Below are 20,017 nucleotides of genomic sequence, written 5' to 3'. Positions count from 1 at the left end.
TCTTTGTCCTGTTTGACGTGAGTGGTTCCTTAGACGAAGAAACACATTCAGATACGTTTTATTAAATTAGATATCTATATAGAAAACATGTTGGGCAGAAATTGGCTGTTTAGTAGCACTAGTCACAAAATGATCGTTATTTACATTCTAAAATAGACCTTTCTTGGTATGTGTTAACATTCTGTAGTCATTTACAACAACAAAAAAGCTTAACAAATCCACAATTGTTCAGCAAGGCAGGTTGAGGAAATGAACAGAAATAAACTTGGTTCCTTTACTTCACTGGAAGTGAAAGAATCATGTGAAACTATAAATTGCCTCAGACATTTAAAGCAAGAGTTCTGAAAAGGTCTATAATAAGTGAATCAACAATGAAATTATTGAAGGTCAGTTCATCTAACATTTTCCCACAATTGTGACATTGTTGCATTCTGGGTCATTCATAATACAACATACTTCCATACTCTTACACCCCCGCATCCTAGAGGAATATGATGTTAGTAACATGACAATTAGCTGGCTAACTATTCTTTATCGACCTTACTTTGAAATCCACCCAGGGGAGTTTAAAAGATGAGAAAAGGCAGTATTAGCCCAAAATAAAGCAGAGGGTTCAACAGTCAACCATGCCCAAACATCCTGAATTTCAGGTTAGTGGCAAAACAGAACTTAACAGCCTCCCTGCTCAAATTTGATTAAAATGTTCTCTGTGGGCTTTGAGCACAGTGAGGGAAGAAAGATTATTAGTGAAGCGTGTGAGAATATGTGTTCCGTCAGGAGGAAGAGATGCTCATCTGCAGCAGTAGTGAGTGGCAGATGTCACAGACTCGTACAGGTCGAGGGTAGGAGGGCAGGGCCAACTCGTTAGTAGAACAACTGTTACAGTAGATATCTCCACAGTTCCTACAGTGGTGCTGCAGACAAACACAGGAAAAAACAGGGACATTTAGTAGAACTGTATTTGTTAACCTTGTGGCAAATGACAGCATTTCATACAAAGGCATTTCTAAACCTTCCTTTACATCTGCCACAGACCAGAGTCCACAACTGAAGAGATGGATGGACAGAGCCGTACCTTTCTGCGAGCGATGGAGAACTCCTTCTGACATTGTTTACACTGTGTAGCCTCATCATCTTTTAGCCAGGCTTGGCCCTGATGGACACAGACAACAATGATCAATCACGAATGATTACAGAAATGAGTGTCTGTGCTGTGAAGGTGGGGGTCATGGGGTTGTTCAGGTACAAGGAGAATTCTAAGATCATCTGTTCTTCACTAAACTCCGTAGAGACTTGGTGTAACGGTGGGCTAGGGGAAGTGTTAATGTAGGACAGGGAACACCTTACCTTCAGGGCTTTGTTGACCTCTTTGAAGTCCTCCATCTTCAGTTTAGACCTACAAGAGAGATGAGTCACACAAAGATAAAACAGATGGAACACAGGAAGGAAGAGAGATGTAAATAGGCCCATCTCCTGTAAGGCCGTCTAGTACAGTACTCACTGGCTGAGGTGTAGGCCCATCTCCTGTAAGGCCGTCTCCTGCTCCTGACAGGTCTGCTGGAGCTGCTGCTTCTCCTGACGAACATCCTGCAGCTCCTAGAGACACAGAAACCAGCTCAGAAGAAAAACAGTTTTTTTTTCTCTGTGTGTGTGTGAGAGAGAAGCTGACCGTGTGTAGCCCCTGTATCTGCTGTAGTTGGGTGCGTAGCTCTGTGCTGTTGTCCTGTTCTATCTGTAGAGCTCTCTGAATGGCCTGTCTCTGCTCCTTCTCACTGCACAGATCACTCTCCAGACCCAGCCTAGGGAGACAGGGGAGTGGGTCACAATGTGTGTGTGTGTGTGTGTGTGTATCCCCATGCCTACGTACCTCAGTGTGTCCAGGTCAGACAGTTGTTTCTGTAGGGAGTCTACCCTGCCCTCCAGCTCTGTCCTCATGTCCATCTGGTCACTTTGTCTGCGATCACACTCAGAGTTCTGCAGTCTGAAAATACATGGGCTACAATTCAATCCTGTTGAAACAAAGAAACCATCATGGAAACCACCCTGTACACACACACACCTCTGCTCCATCTCCTTAATGGTGGTCTTCATCTGGTTTATCTTCTCCTCCAGCTGTCCCTCTTCCTCCTGCTTCCTCTGGGCCTCACGCTCACAGTCCTGCACACACATTCTGTCAAGAGGTGTGTACTCACGAGGGTGTTGCTGCGTAAGTGAGAGAGTGTGTGTGTGTGTGTGTGCGCGCACGTGCGTGTGTTACCTGTGTCTTATGGAACATCTGCAGGTTGAGGGTTTTGACCTGGTCTAGTTGTTGTCGGAGGGCTTGCAGTGTGTCCTGTTTCTCATGTGTGTCTTTCTCCAGCAGCCTCATGGCCATCTCCATCTCCTGCTTTAGTCCTATCTGCAGCTCCAGCTCCCTCTCCAACTCCTACACACAGGAATAAAATGTACAGACACACACGCCTATTGTAGAGGCAGTTAGCTAGGGTCTCTTAAAGAAATGTAGAGCTCGTTGTTCATCTTGCTGTTACACACACACACACACACCTATTGTAGAGGCAGTTAGCTAGAGTCTCTTAAAGAAATGTAGAGCTAGTTGTTCATCTTGCTGTTACACACAGACACACACAAACCTATTGTAGAGGCAGTTAGCTAGGGTCTCTTAGAGAAATGTAGAGCTCGTTGTTCATCTTGCTGTTACACACACACCTATTGTAGAGGCAGTTAGCTAGGGTCTCTTAAAGAAATGTAGAGCTCGTTGTTCTTCTTGCTGTTACACACACCTGTCTGATGCGTTTCTCCTCCTGGTACTGTTTCTCTCTCTCTCTCACACACCTGTCTGATGCGTTTCTCCTCCTGGTACCGTTTCTCTCTCTCACACACACACACACACACACACCTGTCTGATGCGTTTCTCCTCCTGGTACCGTTTCTCTCTCTCACACACACACACCTGTCTGATGCGTTTCTCCTCCTGGTACTGTTTCCAGACCACACTGTACATCTCATCCAGGCCCTGTCGTGTCTGTCTGTATGTCTCCAGCTCTACTGCACTGTCCTCCAGGGTCACCTAGGACATCACACAGGACGTGAAATGCCAGTTCTTCATGTTGTTTGAGTTAGATTAAAGTTACACAGAGTAAAAACAGTGAGTCCTGACCTCCTCTTTCTTCTGGTTGCTCTGGACGATGGTCTCATTCTCATGTCTCAGTGTTTCCTGTTCCTCCCGTAAAGAGTTAATTCTGTCTGTCGCTGCTGTCAACTGTAGGGTTATAACACATCAATAAGCACTATGTAGGGTTATAACATCAATAAGCACTATGTAGGGTTATAACATCTGTGGGGTTAACACATCAATAAGCACTATGTAGGGTTAACACACCCGTAAGGACTGTGGGGTTAACACACCCGTAAGGACTGTGGGGTTAACACACCCGTAAGGACTGTGGGGTTAACACACCCGTAAGGACTGTGGGGTTAACACACCCGTAAGGACTGTGGGGTTAACACACCCGTAAGGACTGTGGGGTTAACACACCCGTAAGGACTGTGGGGTTAACACACCCGTAAGGACTGTGGGGTTAACACACCCGTAAGGACTGTGGGGTTAACACACCCGTAAGGACTGTGGGGTTAACACACCCGTAAGGACTGTGGGGTTAACACACCCGTAAGGACTGTGGGGTTAACACACCCGTAAGGACTGTGGGGTTAACACACCCGTAAGGACTGTGGGGTTAACACACCCGTAAGGACTGTGGGGTTAACACACCCGTAAGGACTGTGGGGTTAACACACCCGTAAGGACTGTGGGGTTAACACACCCGTAAGGACTGTGGGGTTAACACACCCGTACGGACTGTGGGGTTAACACACCCGTAAGGACTGTGGGTTAACACACCCGTAAGGACTGTGGGGTTAACACACCCGTAAGGACTGTGGGGTTAACACACCCGTAAGGACTGTGGGGTTAACACACCCGTAAGGACTGTGGGGTTAACACACCCGTAAGGACTGTGGGGTTAACACACCCGTAAGGACTGTGGGGTTAACACACCCGTAAGGACTGTGGGGTTAACACACCCGTAAGGACTGTGGGGTTAACACACCCGTAAGGACTGTGGGGTTAACACACCCGTAAGGACTGTGGGGTTAACACACCTATAAGCACCATGTAGGGTTACAACACATCTGTAAGGACTATATGGTTATAAACATCCATAATCATTACATATAGTAATAGAACACATAACAACTACATAGGGTTATATAATAGATCCACAAGCATTATATGTAGGGTTATAATGTGCATATCTACCTTTCAAGACGATTCCATGTATCTGGATACATGGGCTCCGATACGATACGTTTTAGTTTGAAACGATTCTGTGCGATTCGGTGTGATACGATTCGAAGCAGTAACATTTGTTGCATAAACACATTCATTTTCTAAATAAAAATCTGCTGCTGATGGAACTCATGAGCCGACTTCTGTCTGTCTGAATGATGTATACTGCAAAAATATAAAACGCAGCATGTAAAGTGTTGGTCTCATGTTTCATGAGCTGTCTCAGCCTCCGGTATTTATGCTTCAATAATTTGTGTGTTGGGGGGCTAGGGTCAGTCTGTTATATCTGAAGTATTTCTCCTGTCTTATCCGGTATGTGTGAATTTAAGTATGCTCACTCTAATTTTCGCTCTCTTGGAGGACCTGAGCCCTAGGACCATGTCTCAGGACTACCTGGCATGATGACCCCTTGCAGTCCCCAGTCCACCTGGCCGTGCTGCTGCTCCAGTTTCAACTGTTCTGCCTGCGGCTATGGAACCCTGGCCTGGTCACCGGATGTGCTTCCTGTCCTGTACCTGCTGTTTTCGACACTTTCTCTCCCGCACATGCTGTCTCTAACGCTGAATGACTGGCTATGAAAAGCCAACTGACATTTACTCCTGAGGTGCTGACCTGTTGCACCCTTTACAACCACTGTGACAATTATTATCTGACCCTGCTGGTCATCTATGAACATTTGGACATCTTGGCCATGTTCTATTATAATCTCCACCTGGCACAGCCAGAAGAGGACTGGCCACCCCTCATAGCCTGGTTCCTCTCTAGGTTCTGGCCATTTCTAGGGAGTTTTTCCTAGCCACCATGCTTCTACATCTGCATTGCTTACTGTTTGGGGTTTTATGCTGAGTCAATCACCACCTTCCGGAGACACCTGAAACCCCACCTCTTCAAGGAATACCTAGGATAGGGTAAGTAAGGGTAGGTAATCCTTCTCCCCCAACAAGATTTAGATGCAAGTGGCTGTTCCACTGGTTGTCATAAGGTGTATGCACCAATTTGTAAGTCGCTCTGGATAAGAGCGTCTGCTAAATGACTTAAATGTAAATGTAAATGTAATGCTGGGCTTCTGTATAGCACTTTGTGAGATTGGCTGATGTAAGAAGGGCTTTATAAATACATTTGATTGAATGATGAGCTGAAATAAAAGATCCAGAAATGTTCCATATGCACAGAAAGCGTATCTCAAAAGTCTGTGCACAAATGTGTTTACATCCCTGTTAGTGGGCATTTCTCCTTTGCCAAAATAATCCATCCACCTGACAGGTGTGGCATATCAAGAAGCTGATTAAACAACCTGACCATTACACTGGTGCACCTTGTGCTGGGGACAAAAGGCCACTAAAATGTGCAGTTTTGTCACACAACACAATGCCACAAGTTGAGGGAGTGTGCAATCGGCATGCTGACTGCAGGAATGTCCACCAGAGATGTTGCGAGATAAATTATCATCTTTTGTTTTAGAGAATTTGGCAGTCTATCCAACCGGCCACACAACCGCAAACAACGTGTAACCATTCCAGCCCAAGACCTCCACATCTGGCTTCTTCACCTGTGGGATCATCTGAGACCAGCCACCCAGACAGCTGATGGAACTGTGGGACCAGCCAACCGGACAGCTGATGGAACTGTGGGACCAGCCAACCGGACAGCTGATGGAACTGTGGGACCAGCCAACCGGACAGCTGATGGAACTGTGGGACCAGCCAACCGGACAGCTGATGGAACTGTGGGACCAGCCAACCGGACAGCTGATGGAACTGTGGGACCAGCCAACCGGACAGCTGATGGAACTGTGGGACCAGCCAACCGGACAGCTGATGGAACTGTGGGACCAGCCAACCGGACAGCTGATGGAACTGTGGGACCAGCCAACCGGACAGCTGATGGAACTGTGGGACCAGCCACCCGGACAGCTGATGGAACTGTGGGACCAGCCACCCGGACAGCTGATGGAACTGTGGGACCAGCCACCCGGACAGCTGATGGAACTGTGGGACCAGCCACCCGGACAGCTGATGGAACTGTGGGACCAGCCACCCGGACAGCTGATGGAACTGTGGTACCAGCCACCCGGACAGCTGATGGAACTGTGGGACCAGCCAACCGGACAGCTGATGGAACTGTGGGACCAGCCACCCGGACAGCTGATGGAACTGTGGGACCAGCCACCCGGACAGCTGATGGAACTGTGGGACCAGCCACCCGGACAGCTGATGGAACTGTGGGACCAGCCAACAGGACAGCTGATGGAACTGTGGGACCAGCCACCCGGACAGCTGATGGAACTGTGGGACCAGCCACCCGGACAGCTGATGGAACTGTGGGCTTACAAAGCCAAAGAATTTCTTCACAAACTGTCAGAAACCATCTCAGGGAAGCTCATCTGCGTGCTTGTCGTCCTCACCAGGGTCTTGACGTGACTGCAGTTCAGCGTCGTACTGACTTCAGTGGGCAAATGCTCACTTTCCATGGCCACTGACACGCTGGAGAAGTGTGCTCTTCGCGGATGAATCCCGGTTTCAACTGTACCGGGAAGATGGCAGTCATTGTGTGGGCGAGCGGTTTGCTGATGTCTAGCTTGTGTTCCATGGTATCGATGTGTACGACTGTGTGTTCCAGTTCACTCCAACTTTACACAGCCATTGAAGAGCGGGACAACATTCCTCATGTGTCACGCTGCATGAGGCAAATGGTGGTCCCACCAGATACGGACTGGTTTTCTAATCCAGGCCCCTAACTTTTTTTTTTTAAATTGATTTTTTTTTTTTTTTACAGTATCTGTGACCAGCGGGTGCATATCTGTATTCCCAGTCATGTGAAATCCATAGATTAGGACCTAATGTATTTATTTCAATCAACTGATTTCCTTATATGAACTGTAACTCAGTGAAGTCTTTGAAATTGTTGCATGTTGGGTTTATATATTTGTGTTCAGTGTATATGTCTTTGGTGTATATAGCGCACATTTGGATTTCCTCCTGTCTTGTAATCGAATGGTTTGACTGTTTGGAAGTCATGACAACTCAGAGTGAGCTTGTCTTCTCCTGCTTCGACCATGCAACGCGGTGGCAAAAGTGATTGCTGTCCTCGTTATCAAATTATTAACTCTGTATATACAAATGACCATATATAATGTTGAAGACTCCTGCCAACTAATATCAATAAATATTTAGTTTTAAATACAGATATTTAAAAAAAAAAATTATTTTAGTAAATACTTGAATACGGTTTCTTTCTTAAAACTGTATTGTTGGTTAAGGGCTTGTAAGTAAGCACTTCGCTGTAACCTGTTATTTTCGGCGCATGTGACAAATAAAATTGGATTTGAAACATTGAATTTGGCCTTACTGCCCATAGAAACACATTGAATAACAGCTTCATACATGGTTAAACAGATGTTTTTTTTTACTATCTAAAGGAAGTCGTTCTGAAGTGTCTATCTGTGTTTTGGTCAGTTCATCTGTGTTTGTGAGAGACTAACCATTCCACAGAGGGGTCATATTAGTGAGTAGCCCAAACTATTCAGACAGAAGTTGACAGATCAGCGTTACCGATTTCAGGACGAGTCATGTGATGGGGGTCGTAAAGCAAAATGGAGAACACCATCATGTTCGTGAGACTCATGTTTCTTTTGTAGGTCAAACCGTTCGCATGCTACAGACGTTTCTGTGAGAACAGTTTTCAGGATGTCACATGGTCTGACAAACACCATTCTAGCTCTGCCACCTTTCACCTCAGATGCGGAAGGGAAACATCGTCAGATGCGGAAGGGAAACATCGTCAGATGCGGAAGGGAAACATCGTCAGATGAGGAAGGGAAACATCGTCAGATGCGGAAGGGAAACATCGTCAGATGCGGAAGGGAAACATCGTCAGATGCGGAAGGGAAACATCGTCAGATGCGGAAGGGAAACATCGTCAGATGCGGAAGGGAAACATCGTCAGATGCGGAAGGGAAACATCGTCAGATGAGGAAGGGAAACATCGTCAGATGAGGAAGGGAAACATCGTCAGATGCGGAAGGGAAACATCGTCAGATGCGGAAGGGAAACATCGTCAGATGCGGAAGGGAAACATCGTCAGATGCGGAAGGGAAACATCGTCAGATGCGGAAGGGAAACATCGTCAGATGAGGAAAGGAAACATCGTCAGATGAGGAAGGGAAACATCGTCAGATGAGGAAGGGAAACATCGTCAGATGAGGAAGGGAAACATCGTCAGATGCGGAAGGGAAACATCGTCAGATGCGGAAGGGAAACATCGTCAGGTGCGGAAGGGAAACATCGTCAGGTGCGGAAGGGAAACATCGTCAGGTGCGGAAGGGAAACATCGTCAGGTGCGGAAGGGAAACATCGTCAGATGCGGAAGGGAAACATCGTCAGATGCGGAAGGGAAACATCGTCAGATGCGGAAGGGAAACATCGTCAGATGCGGAAGGGAAACATCGTCAAGATGAGGAAGGGAAACATCGTCAGATGAGGAAGGGAAACATCGTCAGATGAGGAAGGGAAACATCGTCAGATGAGGAAGGGAAACATCGTCAGATGAGGAAGGGAAACATCGTCAGATGAGGAAGGGAAACATCGTCAGATGCGGAAGGGAAACATCGTCAGATGCGGAAGGGAAACATCGTCAGATGCGGAAGGGAAACATCGTCAGATGCAGTGGAAAAACACGTCTAGCTTAAATTTACAGATTTATGGGAATTTTGTATTACGCTAATTTGATTTCCACAGGCATCAACTCTAGGGGGTTAATAAACACTACCAAGGATTAAAACGCATAAGCTCCTCTGACCTCCTCAATGAGCTTGCCGTTGGTCTTCTCTATGGAGTTCATCTTGGCCTGCAGGTCAGAGACAGAGCAGCTCAGGTGTCTGTTCAGCTCCTCAATGTAGTGCTTCTGGTCCAATATGGCCGTCATCTTAGTATCACTGACAGAGGAGAGAAGGAGAGGTTACAGGAGAAGAGACAAAGTATAACAGAGAGAGAGGAGTGTGGTTTATCTTTATATCACAGAGAGAGAGAGAGGAGTGTGGTTTATCTTCATATCACAGAGAGAGAGAGGAGTGTGGTTCATCTTTATATCACAGAGAGAGAGAGGAGTGTGGTTTATCTTTATATCACAGAGAGAGAGAGAGGAGTGTGGTTCATCTTTATATCACAGAGAGAGAGAGGAGTGTGGTTTATCTTTATATCACAGAGAGAGAGAGGAGTGTGGTTCATCTTTGTATCACAGAGAGAGAGAGGAGTGTGGTTTATCTTTATATCACAGAGAGAGAGAGGAGTGTGGTTCATCTTTGTATCACAGAGAGAGAGAGAGGAGTGTGGTTTATCTTTATATCACAGAGAGAGAGAGGAGTGTGGTTCATCTTTGTATCACAGAGAGAGAGAGAAGTGTGGTTCATCTTTATATCACAGAGAGAGAGAGGAGTGTGGTTTATCTTTATATCACAGAGAGAGAGAGGAGTGTGGTTCATCTTTGTATCACAGAGAGATGAGTGTGGTTTATACATAGTGTATGGGTAGAAGCTGTTGGATTCTTTTGGACCTAGACTTGGCGCTCCGGTACCACTTGCCGTGCAGTAGCAGAGAGAACAGTTTATGACTAGTGGCTGGAGTCTTTGTACTTACTCCTTAGTGGTCTCAGTGGTCATAGGGTCCTTCAGGTACAAGGAGAAGTCTATGACCCCGACCTGGGAGTCCAGGTCCTCTCCTTTGATACAGAGGTTAGCATCAATGACGTTTAGCCCCACCAGCATCCCTCCTATCACTGTCCCCTCCTCCCCCATCATCAACGCTCCTGGGTCATAGAACTCACTGTGGGAGGAAGGAGGGAGAGATGTATTAAGTTAGATACAATAACTACTGTAAACGTGAATAGGACACATGTTTACCTGTGTTACATGTTTATTACATACTTATTACACTGATTTAGTTCTCACAACAGAGCCTTAAGCTCTACTCACACCAGGAGGTATTTATGGTCCAGCAGGGCTTTCAGGTAGTCAGACAACTTCTTCTGCATCAGGGCCAGATGCAGCCAGGCCCGAGCCCGACCCAACCCAGTCTTTATCCCTGGCAGGTCTCTGGCACTGGTGGTAATATCAGTAGAATCAGGACACAGCTTCTGAACCAGCTCCAGAGGGCCCCAGATAGACTTATTCTGATTGATGAATGACTTCTTTACTACAGAGAGAGAAGTAAGGTGAATGTTTAGGTAGTGTTCTTTAAAGGGTGAAAACTACCAGGTCTCCAACTTGGTTGTGCAGGCTTTCGCTCCAGCCCCGCACTAACACACCCGATTCAGCTAATCAAGACCCTGATAAAAGTCTGAAACACACCTAGTAGCGCTCCAGACTGAGGGTTGTCCGGTCACCCCTGTTCCAGAGCAAGTCTCACCTTTCAGTCCGTGTTTGAGGCACTGCTCCAGAACCACAAAGAACTGCTGCAGAGGAGGGTAGTCAGAGTCCAGGGTTCTGCCCAGACTTAGAGAAGACTGGATCAGACCCTTAATACTCAGCTTCATCATACTGAACAGGTTGGAGCGCTCTACAGCCATATGGTCCTTCACTGCTACAAATAGAGGGAGAGACACAGAAAGGGAAATTAAGAGAACGACAGGAGAGAAAGAAAAAAAGAGGTGAGCGAGAGAAAGAAAGGCGAGAAAGAGGAGTTTCCGGTTCAAAAGTCATTAAAAAAAAACACATTAAGAAATGACCACGGACAAATATAGACTGTTAGAATACAGTCGTCTATATTTATGATGTTGGAATATGCCATTCTGATGTATTGTGTTTACAGCTAATGACGGTTGAGATACAGAAGAGTGAAGTCACTGGTTCAGCACGAAACTACCTACTAAGTTGATATACCTCCACATTGGCGTGCAATACAATACTTTTGTCACGTACCCGGTAGGTATTGGTTAGCGTTGGTGTCATTTTCCGTAGAGTTTTGTTTAGTCGGACACTTCAGAGAGCTCGCGGCAGATCCCGAAGATGTGGCGTTTCTCAACGCTGCACCGTAGCTGACCCCACTGCTGATCGTCTCGGTTGCCTTCCGTGCCAGCGACAGGATCGGTGTTGACCAGTTGCTCTCGGTCGCCGGTTTGTCTTTTGAAGTCTCCTCATTGCTGCTAACACCAACAGGGTGGCTGTCTGGAAGAACTTCCAAAACTTTGGGGTCCTCTTCTTTGGCGTCGCTTTCCTCAGCAGCTGTGTTTGTTTCACTTACTCCGTCGGCCATTTTTCATAATGGAACACGTGACACGGACTGAGCAGTCGCCTATGATGCTTGCGAAAGTCCAAAGTAATCAATTTATGATTCTCGGTGTTTTTTAAATTCACTTCGCATTATTAGAAGTGTTTCTTACCATATTTAAGCGAGGCTAAGTATTTGTATTTTAATTCTCATTATTCTTATTATATATGTTTTTCATTGCAACAATAATACCAATATTACGCATGAATACAGGGACATTCATGTGTATATAATGATTTAAAAAAATAAAAATAAGCTACGTATTGGGTACAACAGCTAATGTTTACGAGGTTATAGATGTGTAGCCATTTCACACCACTAGATGTCACTATTGATATTGACCCGTGTCCTTCAGGTGTGTCTCCATTGCGTGTGAAGACCTATGATGAAACAGTGGCTTTTGGTTGACATCATGTTATTAAAACCCGTTTCAAACATGTTTAGCTGTTTTCCCAGCTTTAGATTAAGTCTTGTCCTGACTAAGTAGATATTTCAACAGATACTCTTCATTGAACATGGATTTTAGTCCAGGACCAGGTTTAAACTGTGCCTGGTAAACGGACCCTAAATGTCATAATTTGCATGCGTTTTCTATTAATTACATTTACATTTAAGTCATTTAGCAGACGCTCTTATCCAGAGCGACTTACAAATTGGTGCATTCACCTTATGACATCCAGTGGAACAGCCACTTTACAATAGTGCATCTAAATATTTTATTAATGTAGTCACAGGTCTAATGATAACCTTCCGTAAGTCCTTTATTCACTTTCATTCAAATGATACAGAAAGAGACAAAATATGATCAGCAATATAATGTTAAGCAATGCTCCTTTTATGTTATTTTTCTAAGTAAAATGCCTAAAGAGTCAACAAATTAGACACATGATCATTTAGCCTACATTAGTGGGTTGTAACTGTATAACCCATGTATATGGTTTCAACCACTGTAAGTATTAACCACTATACTAAGGTGTATAGCATATAAACATGTTGTAATATGACTGTGACTGTATTCTACTGTATAGGCGTGGTCGAGGCAGTCTATATAAATCGTGACGCCTCTAGTCTGGCGCTCCTTCCACTCTTCCCCAATAGGCAAAGGCTGTGTTTGAGTGCGCAACGGCTACCCGATACGCGCCCGGCATCTTGAATAAGAAAGTCGCACTGTGAACCGACGGAATAGACAGGAACGTTTCAGGAGAACAAATATTGAAAGGAAAACGACATACAGTGCTTTTTACAGAATTACAGTTGGTGGTGATTGAAGTTTGAAGACATGAGGATTCTACGAGTTGCGCTCCTGCTCGTCCATGCCTTTGGTTAGTGTCAAATTACACTTGTATATATCAGGTCAGATTATATAGTTCATTTTCTGTAGCGTTTATACTTTAACATTGAATAAACTGTTGGTGGTAATAGTTTATCCTAGACTTTATTCCTCCTAAATGGTATATTTCTTATTCATAAGAGACATGTCTTGGAGTTACACTTGTTGACTGTAAAAGAGTGAACTTCTCAAGCATGACCTTCTGAGCAAGTCTCCTAAACTTTTAAAAGAAGAGTCAACGATTTTCATAAGGTGTAGGCCAGCCTATGCTATTCAAGAACGAAGTGTGGTCATCTTTCTATTTTAAAACATGCTTTATGTAACTGGATATACTTATTTTTAACTCATATTCTTGTACATTAGCTAACTGTCTGTCTATGCAACATGTTGTGTACCATAGCCAAGCAGGATTATAGTCTCCCCTGTACAGAATACTGTCTATGCAACATGTTGTGTACCATAGCCAAGCAGGATTATAGTCTCCCCTGTACAGAATACTGCACAGGCACAATGTTTTTGGGCGCCTCACAGTTCTTGGAGCTGAAATTCAACTATCCAGTTTTATAGGCTCACCTGAAGGGGCCATGGGGCCTCATGCAGGGCTCTCAGTCTAGACACATGTTTCAACTTGCCCACTCAAACCCCTCCATTTTCCTGCCACCTGAATAAATGACTGTGTTGGAAAGAAAAGCTTGTGTTTCCAGTGAGCCAGAACGGGTTGAAATGACTTGTTTTCAAGCCGTTTTTGCTCATTGGAAACACAAGCTTTTCTTTCCATTGAAATGATGTATTTTCACCCAGTGTTGCCCCCTGGGTGAACTCTTCACAGTGTCAGTCGGAATCTACATCTCTGAACTACACATATGTGAATGGTGTAGCATCAATAGTTGAATCTTGTGATTCCATGTGTTTTCCAGTGGTCTCGAGGTTGGCGAGTGGAGCTGTGGTGGACAGGTATGAGAGTGAGAGGTCGCAGCACACAGCAGTTATAAACCTGTTGGATGTCCTGAGCGACAGAAGGATGGAGGGAGGGATGGAGAAGAGGAAGCACGGCGTGGAGGGTCCAGTGTTGGAGGAGGATGGAAGCGAGGAAGAGGAAGAAGAGTACTATGATTACTACCATGAAGACGACGAAGATGCATCAGGGGACTATGGGGTGGAATTACCTCGAGGTATTGAATAACGCGCTGTGATTTATGTTTGTTTATTGCTCTGTTGAAAATCACCATCCTATAGTTTATAGGTTCTGGAATCCTCACTGACACATGTATTAGAATACCCATTAGAAACATGATTTATGGCACTATCATTCATTGGATTAACTGGTAGATTGTCAGTTCCATTTGAACAACTGTTCCTATGCAACCAATAGTTACATTTACTTTATGGACCAGGTAGCCTAGTGGTTAGAGTATGCACCTATCATACTACTATGGCTGACCCTGTAAAACAACACATTTCACTGCACCTATCATACTACTATGGCTGACCCTGTAAAACAACACATTTCACTGCACCTATCATACTACTATGGCTGACCCTGTAAAACAACACATTTCACTGCACCTATCATACTACTATGGCTGACCCTGTAAAACAACACATTTCACTGCACCTATCATACTACTATGGCTGACCCTGTAAAACAACACATTTCACTGCACCTATCATACTACTATGGCTGACCCTGTAAAACAACACATTTCACTGCACCTATCATACTACTATGGCTGACCCTGTAAAACAACACATTTCACTGCACCTATCATACTACTATGGCTGACCCTGTAAAACAACACATTTCACTGCACCTATCATACTACTATGGCTGACCCTGTAAAACAACACACACATTTCACTGCACCTATCATACTACTATGGCTGACCCTGTAAAACAACACACACATTTCACTGCACCTATCATATTACTATGGCTGATCCTGTAAAACAACACATGCACCTATCTGGTGTACAATAAAACCTGTATTCTATGAGATGTGTTGGCTGGGTCCATGCATTCAGTTGATTAACATTTCTTGTCTGTACTCTTTTCTTTTTTAGTTGCATTGTCGACTAAACCTAAAGACCCATCGGCCATCTTGGAAGCTGAGAGGAGTGAAGGGAAGAGGAGGAGAGGTGGAAAGGGGAGAAAGAAGGGAAAAGGAAAAAAGAGGAACCCTTGTCTGAAGAAGTATAAGAACTTCTGTATCCATGGCAGCTGTCATTACCTGAGGGACATCAAAGCTCCATCATGCATGTAAGAAATACCTCTCTTATCGCTCTTTCTCTCTCAATCTCTCTTTCTCTAACTCGCTCTGTCGCTCTCTATCTCTTCAGAATAACAATATACCTGCTGTACTGTATGCTGCATGAATCACATCTCACTCCTGTCCCTCTCTCTCTTTCGATTTCCTTGTGCAGATGTCGTCCCAGTTATTCTGGGGAGCGGTGCCACCTCTTCACGCTGGCTTCAGAGGGGAGGGACGTGGGAGGATACAGCCGGACCACAGCTCTGGCTGTGGTGGCAGTGGTGTTGTCTTCTCTCTGTCTAACCATCATAGGCCTGCTGCTGGTGCTCAGGTCAGTAGAACCAGAGCAGCTGTATAACACAGGGGATGTATAGAACCAGAGCAGCTGTATAACACAGTGGATGTATAGAACCAGAGCAGCTGTATAACACAGGGGATGTATAAAACCAGAGCAGCTGTATAACACAGGGGATGTATAGAACCAGACCAGCTGTATAACACAGGGGATGTATAGAACCAGATCAGCTGTATAACACAGGGGATGTATAGAACCAGAGCAGCTGTATAACACAGTGGATGTATAGAACCAGAGCAGCTGTATAACACAGGGGATGTATAGAACCAGAGCAGCTGTATAACACAGGGGATGTATAGAACCAGAGCAGCTGTATAACACAGGGGATGTATAGAACCAGAGCAGCTGTATAACACAGGGGATGTATAGAACCAGAGCAGCTGTATAACACAGGGGATGTATAGAACCAGAGCAGCTGTATAACACAGTGGATGTATAGAACCAGAGCAGCTGTATAACACAGGGGATGTATAAAACCAGAGCAGCTGTATAACACAGGGGATGTATAGAACCAGACCAGCTGTATAACACAGGGGATGTATAGAACCAGAGCAGCTGTATAACACAACACACATTGCATTATGCAGCAGCTGAAGATAGACAAAGTCTGTATTGACATTGTATTTTGGAAATGGGCCAACAGGAAATGAGTAAACAAGTAAACAACCTCATTGATTGTAGGGGAAAGGGAGTTGAGGCTATAACAAACATATGACAGTATAGTTCAACATGGTCATAGTTCAACATGGTCATAGTTCAACATGGTCATTGATCAACATGGTCATGGATCAACATGGTCATAGTTCAACATGGTCATAGTTCAACATGGTCATGGTTCAACATGGTCATAGTTCAACATGGTCATGGATCAACATGGTCATAGTTCAACATGGTCATGGATCAACATGGTCATAGTTCAACATGGTCATAGTTCAACATGGTCATGGATCAACATGGTCATAGTTCAACATGGTCATGGATCATCATGGTCATGGATCAACATGGTCATAGTTCAACATGGTCATAGTTCAACATGGTCATAGTTCAACATGGTCATTGATCAACATGGTCATAGTTCAACATGGTCATAGTTCAACATGGTCATAGTTCAACATGGTCATGGATCAACATGGTCATAGTTCAACATGGTCATAGTTCAACATGGTCATAGTTCAACATGGTCATAGTTCAACATGGTCATAGTTCAACATGGTCATAGTTCAACATGGTCATAGTTCAACATGGTCATAGTTCAACATGGTCATAGTTCAACATGGTCATGGATCAACATGGTCATAGTTCAACATGGTCATAGTTCAACATGGTCATAGTTCAACATGGTCATAGTTCAACATGGTCATGGATCATCATGGTCATGGATCAACATGGTCATAGTTCAACATGGTCATAGTTCAACATGGTCATAGTTCAACATGGTCATGGATCAACATGGTCATAGTTCAACATGGTCATAGTTCAACATGGTCATAGTTCAACATGGTCATAGTTCAACATGGTCATAGTTCAACATGGTCATAGTTCAACATGGTCATAGTTCAACATGGTCATGGATCAACATGGTCATAGTTCAACATGGTCATAGTTCAACATGGTCATAGTTCAACATGGTCATAGTTCAACATGGTCATAGATCAACATGGTCATAGTTCAACATGGTCATAGTTCAACATGGTCATAGTTCAACATGGTCATAGTTCAACATGGTCATAGTTCAACATGGTCATAGTTCAACATGGTCATTGATCAACATGGTCATGGATCAACATGGTCATAGTTCAATATGGTCAAAGTTGAGCGTTATTGTTCCCACCACAGGTGTTTTTGTTGTTGTTTCAAAACAGTTCCAGGATCCACAGGTCTTAACTCTGTTGTTTTTCTACAGGTTTCACAAGCGAGGAGCGTACGACGTAGAGAATGAGGAGAAGGTCAAACTGGGGTCAGCACCCAACCACTGAAGAGCTGGAGAGAAGGGTAAGTTACCAAGGAAACCCAGGGAAAGACAAAAATCCTATATTTTCAAGTCCTGAAATTAAATGTTATTTCCTCTCCTAAATTGATAGGAGTCAGACAGAAAGTGAAACCTCAACATTACTGTACATTACAGTATGAATGTGAAACAGAGACTGGATTTAGATTGATGAAAGATTAGTTTTGGTTTTGTTTTCATACGGTCTGAGTGTTGAAGGAAACCTGATTACTCATTGTTTCTCCCTCTATATTTCAGGACAGGATAGGGAAATTCTACCTCAAAATAGAAAAGAAGAAGTGTAAAAAAAGCCAAGAGTGAACCCAGAGAGACTTGGAAGGTATGGAAGAGAAGGGGGACTGGATGGGCGTGACCTGTACATATAGCCCCATCCCTTCTCACTGATGGACAGATGTGATTGGGTAGCTCAGGATTCTGAGGTAGTCCCTGCCAGCTATCAGGAGAGAGCCTGCCTAAAACTGGAACTCTGATTGGCTGGGAGAAAAGACTGAAGTGGTGATGAGCATATGGAAGCTGAGAGGAAAAGGAGGAATGTTTCTGGGCCCGTATCCACAAAGCATCTCAGAGAAGGAGCCTTCAGATCATAATGAATAAGATTATATGAACAGACCTTAGATCAGCACTCCTTCTTTGAGATTCTTTGTGGAAACGTCCCTGGACTCAGTGCTGCTTCTTGTTAAAAGACTACCAGGAATCTCAGACTGAAAGGACACCATCTTCTCTTCATCTGCCAGAAACAGAGAGAAACCTGGTCTTTCTTCAACAGGAGTGTTGTTTTTACCAATCAACATTTGTATTTTCCTGCACATGTTTGTTTGTTGTCATTTTCTAGTGTACTGTAAAACTTTTATTTATACCATATACTTCTCTTTTAATGTATTTATTGATGTGTTGATGTTGCTGTATTTATGCAGATATTTAACTGCTTCGTCCACCCAAGATGCACTGCCAGTTTGTAAAGATTATCTATAAGGTCATCATTGTGTTTTTATATTTAAATGTTAAAGCATATTTATTGATAAAAATGGAAGATAAAGTATTTAAAAAATGTACAGTAATTTTGGAGAAATAGACATTTCAAAGTAAGAGTCCTCTTGGTCTCATAGGGATACCTGATTGCTGACTTTGATATATCGGCACTCTGGTTACAGGCTGCTGAGAACACACACCACTGTGCTTGGTTGGTTGATTGACTTATTCATTGATTGATTAAACAGCTCTGTGGTGTATTCCACTTGGACCACTGACAGGTCTCTCTTTCTGTACCATTATGACGTGGTTGCATTGTGTTTGACTCTGTGAAGTCATCCAGATATCGAAGTGAATTTAATAGAACCTACTCTAGAATCCCAAAATATAGAATATAGGAAATATGTAAAATGAATGTTTAAAATCTAGAATCCAGTTTAGATTTTTCTGTATTACAATCAGGATGTGGAATAGATCCAAGGTAAACTCCTTGTCGAGTCCAGCCACTGTAGTGAATGTTGGAACATAGAAACACACACAAATGGTGAAGTTTTTATTGTCTTTGAGAAACGAGTTGGACATTAATCTCCAAAAATGTTATCTCCAATTTCAATGATTTATTTATGTTACCATGCCAGTTAGTTGTTGTTTTGTTTTAACATGATGGGTGTGGTTAGGGATATACTCAGTGATTTACTGTATGGTAATATACACTGAGATCCATGCTAAGATCATGATAAAATGTGAATTCATTTTAAAAACAAATAACCCTCCTCAAGAAAAACATACTGGAAACAACCTGCAGTTTTGAAGTGATTTCTAGTCAAAGTGTTCATTTTTTTCTCTGAAAATAAAGTATTTTTTTCTCAGAATTCACAAAGTCATTGTATTTATTATACTTTGTCTGTGTCACTAAGGCTACATTTACACAGGCAGCCCAATTCTGATATGTTTTCCATTAATTGGTCCTTTGACCAATTAGATCAGATCTTTTACCAATAAATGGGCAAAAGATCAGAATTGGACTGCCTGTGTAAACACAGTTTATAGCTCAAATCCATCCATATCAGCTGCTATGTATACACTGATGAGTGATTTCAACTCCGAATCATGACGCAAGAACACTGATCTGTTGTCAGTTTAGGGTCCGTTGTTTTGGATTGGAAGAAGGTCATCTTACTCAAGATCTGTGGTGTTTAAGATGAAGTTTTTTTTTTTTACCTCAAGCTACTCCTCCTATCTGTTATTATAGATGAATAATATTTCTATACTAATGTCCTAGGCTTCACCTTGATAGTTAAGGTCACCATTTATATAGCTATCTGGTATTTATATAGCTAATTTCCTGTATGAGTGTGTCAGCGTGGCCTCATAAAGAGAGACCAGGTCTGGGACGACAACACTACTGTGTCCTTTAGGTCTTTCAGTCCACTGGCTGTAATTATAGAAAGGATAATATTTGTCTTCCCCTCACCCTCCCTTTCACCCCTCCTCTCCTC

General features: G+C 43.7%; 2 protein-coding genes across 3 annotated transcripts; one reads left to right on the top strand and one right to left on the bottom strand.

The window, feature by feature from the left end:
* Nucleotides 1-42: 42 nt before the first annotated feature.
* On the bottom strand, nucleotides 43-11,614 carry LOC118376812 (RUN and FYVE domain-containing protein 1-like). Of its 2 annotated transcripts, none has more exons than XM_052487932.1 (15): nucleotides 11,259-11,614; nucleotides 10,747-10,920; nucleotides 10,314-10,533; nucleotides 9,979-10,164; nucleotides 9,143-9,278; nucleotides 3,158-3,259; nucleotides 2,951-3,067; nucleotides 2,258-2,425; nucleotides 2,060-2,157; nucleotides 1,868-1,981; nucleotides 1,670-1,799; nucleotides 1,502-1,596; nucleotides 1,348-1,396; nucleotides 1,076-1,153; nucleotides 43-914 (listed from the first exon to the last, which is right to left on the bottom strand). In XM_052487932.1, the coding sequence occupies exons 1-15, from the start codon at nucleotides 11,590-11,592 to the stop codon at nucleotides 774-776; spliced, it is 2,142 nt and encodes a 713-aa protein (XP_052343892.1). In that variant the 5' UTR covers nucleotides 11,593-11,614; the 3' UTR covers nucleotides 43-773. The 2 variants fall into 2 exon arrangements, with proteins under 2 accessions (XP_052343892.1, XP_052343893.1); XM_052487933.1 differs by having other exon boundaries at nucleotides 10,747-10,917.
* A 1,059-nt stretch (nucleotides 11,615-12,673) lies between these two features.
* On the top strand, nucleotides 12,674-19,390 carry LOC118376817 (proheparin-binding EGF-like growth factor). The gene is made up of 6 exons (XM_035763607.2): nucleotides 12,674-12,929; nucleotides 13,855-14,109; nucleotides 14,999-15,194; nucleotides 15,359-15,517; nucleotides 17,445-17,533; nucleotides 17,787-19,390. Exons 1-5 carry the CDS (start codon nucleotides 12,887-12,889, stop codon nucleotides 17,515-17,517), a joined length of 726 nt encoding a protein of 241 aa, XP_035619500.1. The 5' UTR covers nucleotides 12,674-12,886; the 3' UTR covers nucleotides 17,518-17,533; nucleotides 17,787-19,390.
* Nucleotides 19,391-20,017: the final 627 nt, after the last annotated feature.

This window comes from Oncorhynchus keta, chromosome 30 (assembly GCF_023373465.1).
Source record: "Oncorhynchus keta strain PuntledgeMale-10-30-2019 chromosome 30, Oket_V2, whole genome shotgun sequence".
NCBI classification, from domain to species: Eukaryota; Metazoa; Chordata; class Actinopteri; order Salmoniformes; family Salmonidae; genus Oncorhynchus; species Oncorhynchus keta.
Note: the sequence above shows the minus strand (reverse complement) of the source record. Positions and strands in the feature narration are given on the sequence as shown.

What these genes read in the sequence shown, in the direction of transcription:
- LOC118376812 (XM_052487932.1), bottom strand. Translation starts at nt 11,592, where the DNA reads ATGGCCGACGGAGTAAGTGAAACAAACACAGCTGCTGAGGAAAGCGAC. An exon ending in ACCACTGAGACCACTAAGGA is followed by an intron (nt 9,279 to 9,978) that starts GTAAGTACAAAG and finishes CTCCTCTGTCAG; the next exon opens with TGATACTAAGATGACGGCCA. An exon ending in AGGTCAACAAAGCCCTGAAG is followed by an intron (nt 1,154 to 1,347) that starts GTAAGGTGTTCC and finishes TGTGTCCATCAG; the next exon opens with GGCCAAGCCTGGCTAAAAGA.
- LOC118376817 (XM_035763607.2), top strand. Translation starts at nt 12,887, where the DNA reads ATGAGGATTCTACGAGTTGCGCTCCTGCTCGTCCATGCCTTTG. An exon ending in ATCAAAGCTCCATCATGCAT is followed by an intron (nt 15,195 to 15,358) that starts GTAAGAAATACC and finishes TTCCTTGTGCAG; the next exon opens with ATGTCGTCCCAGTTATTCTG. An exon ending in GGCCTGCTGCTGGTGCTCAG is followed by an intron (nt 15,518 to 17,444) that starts GTCAGTAGAACC and finishes GTTTTTCTACAG; the next exon opens with GTTTCACAAGCGAGGAGCGT.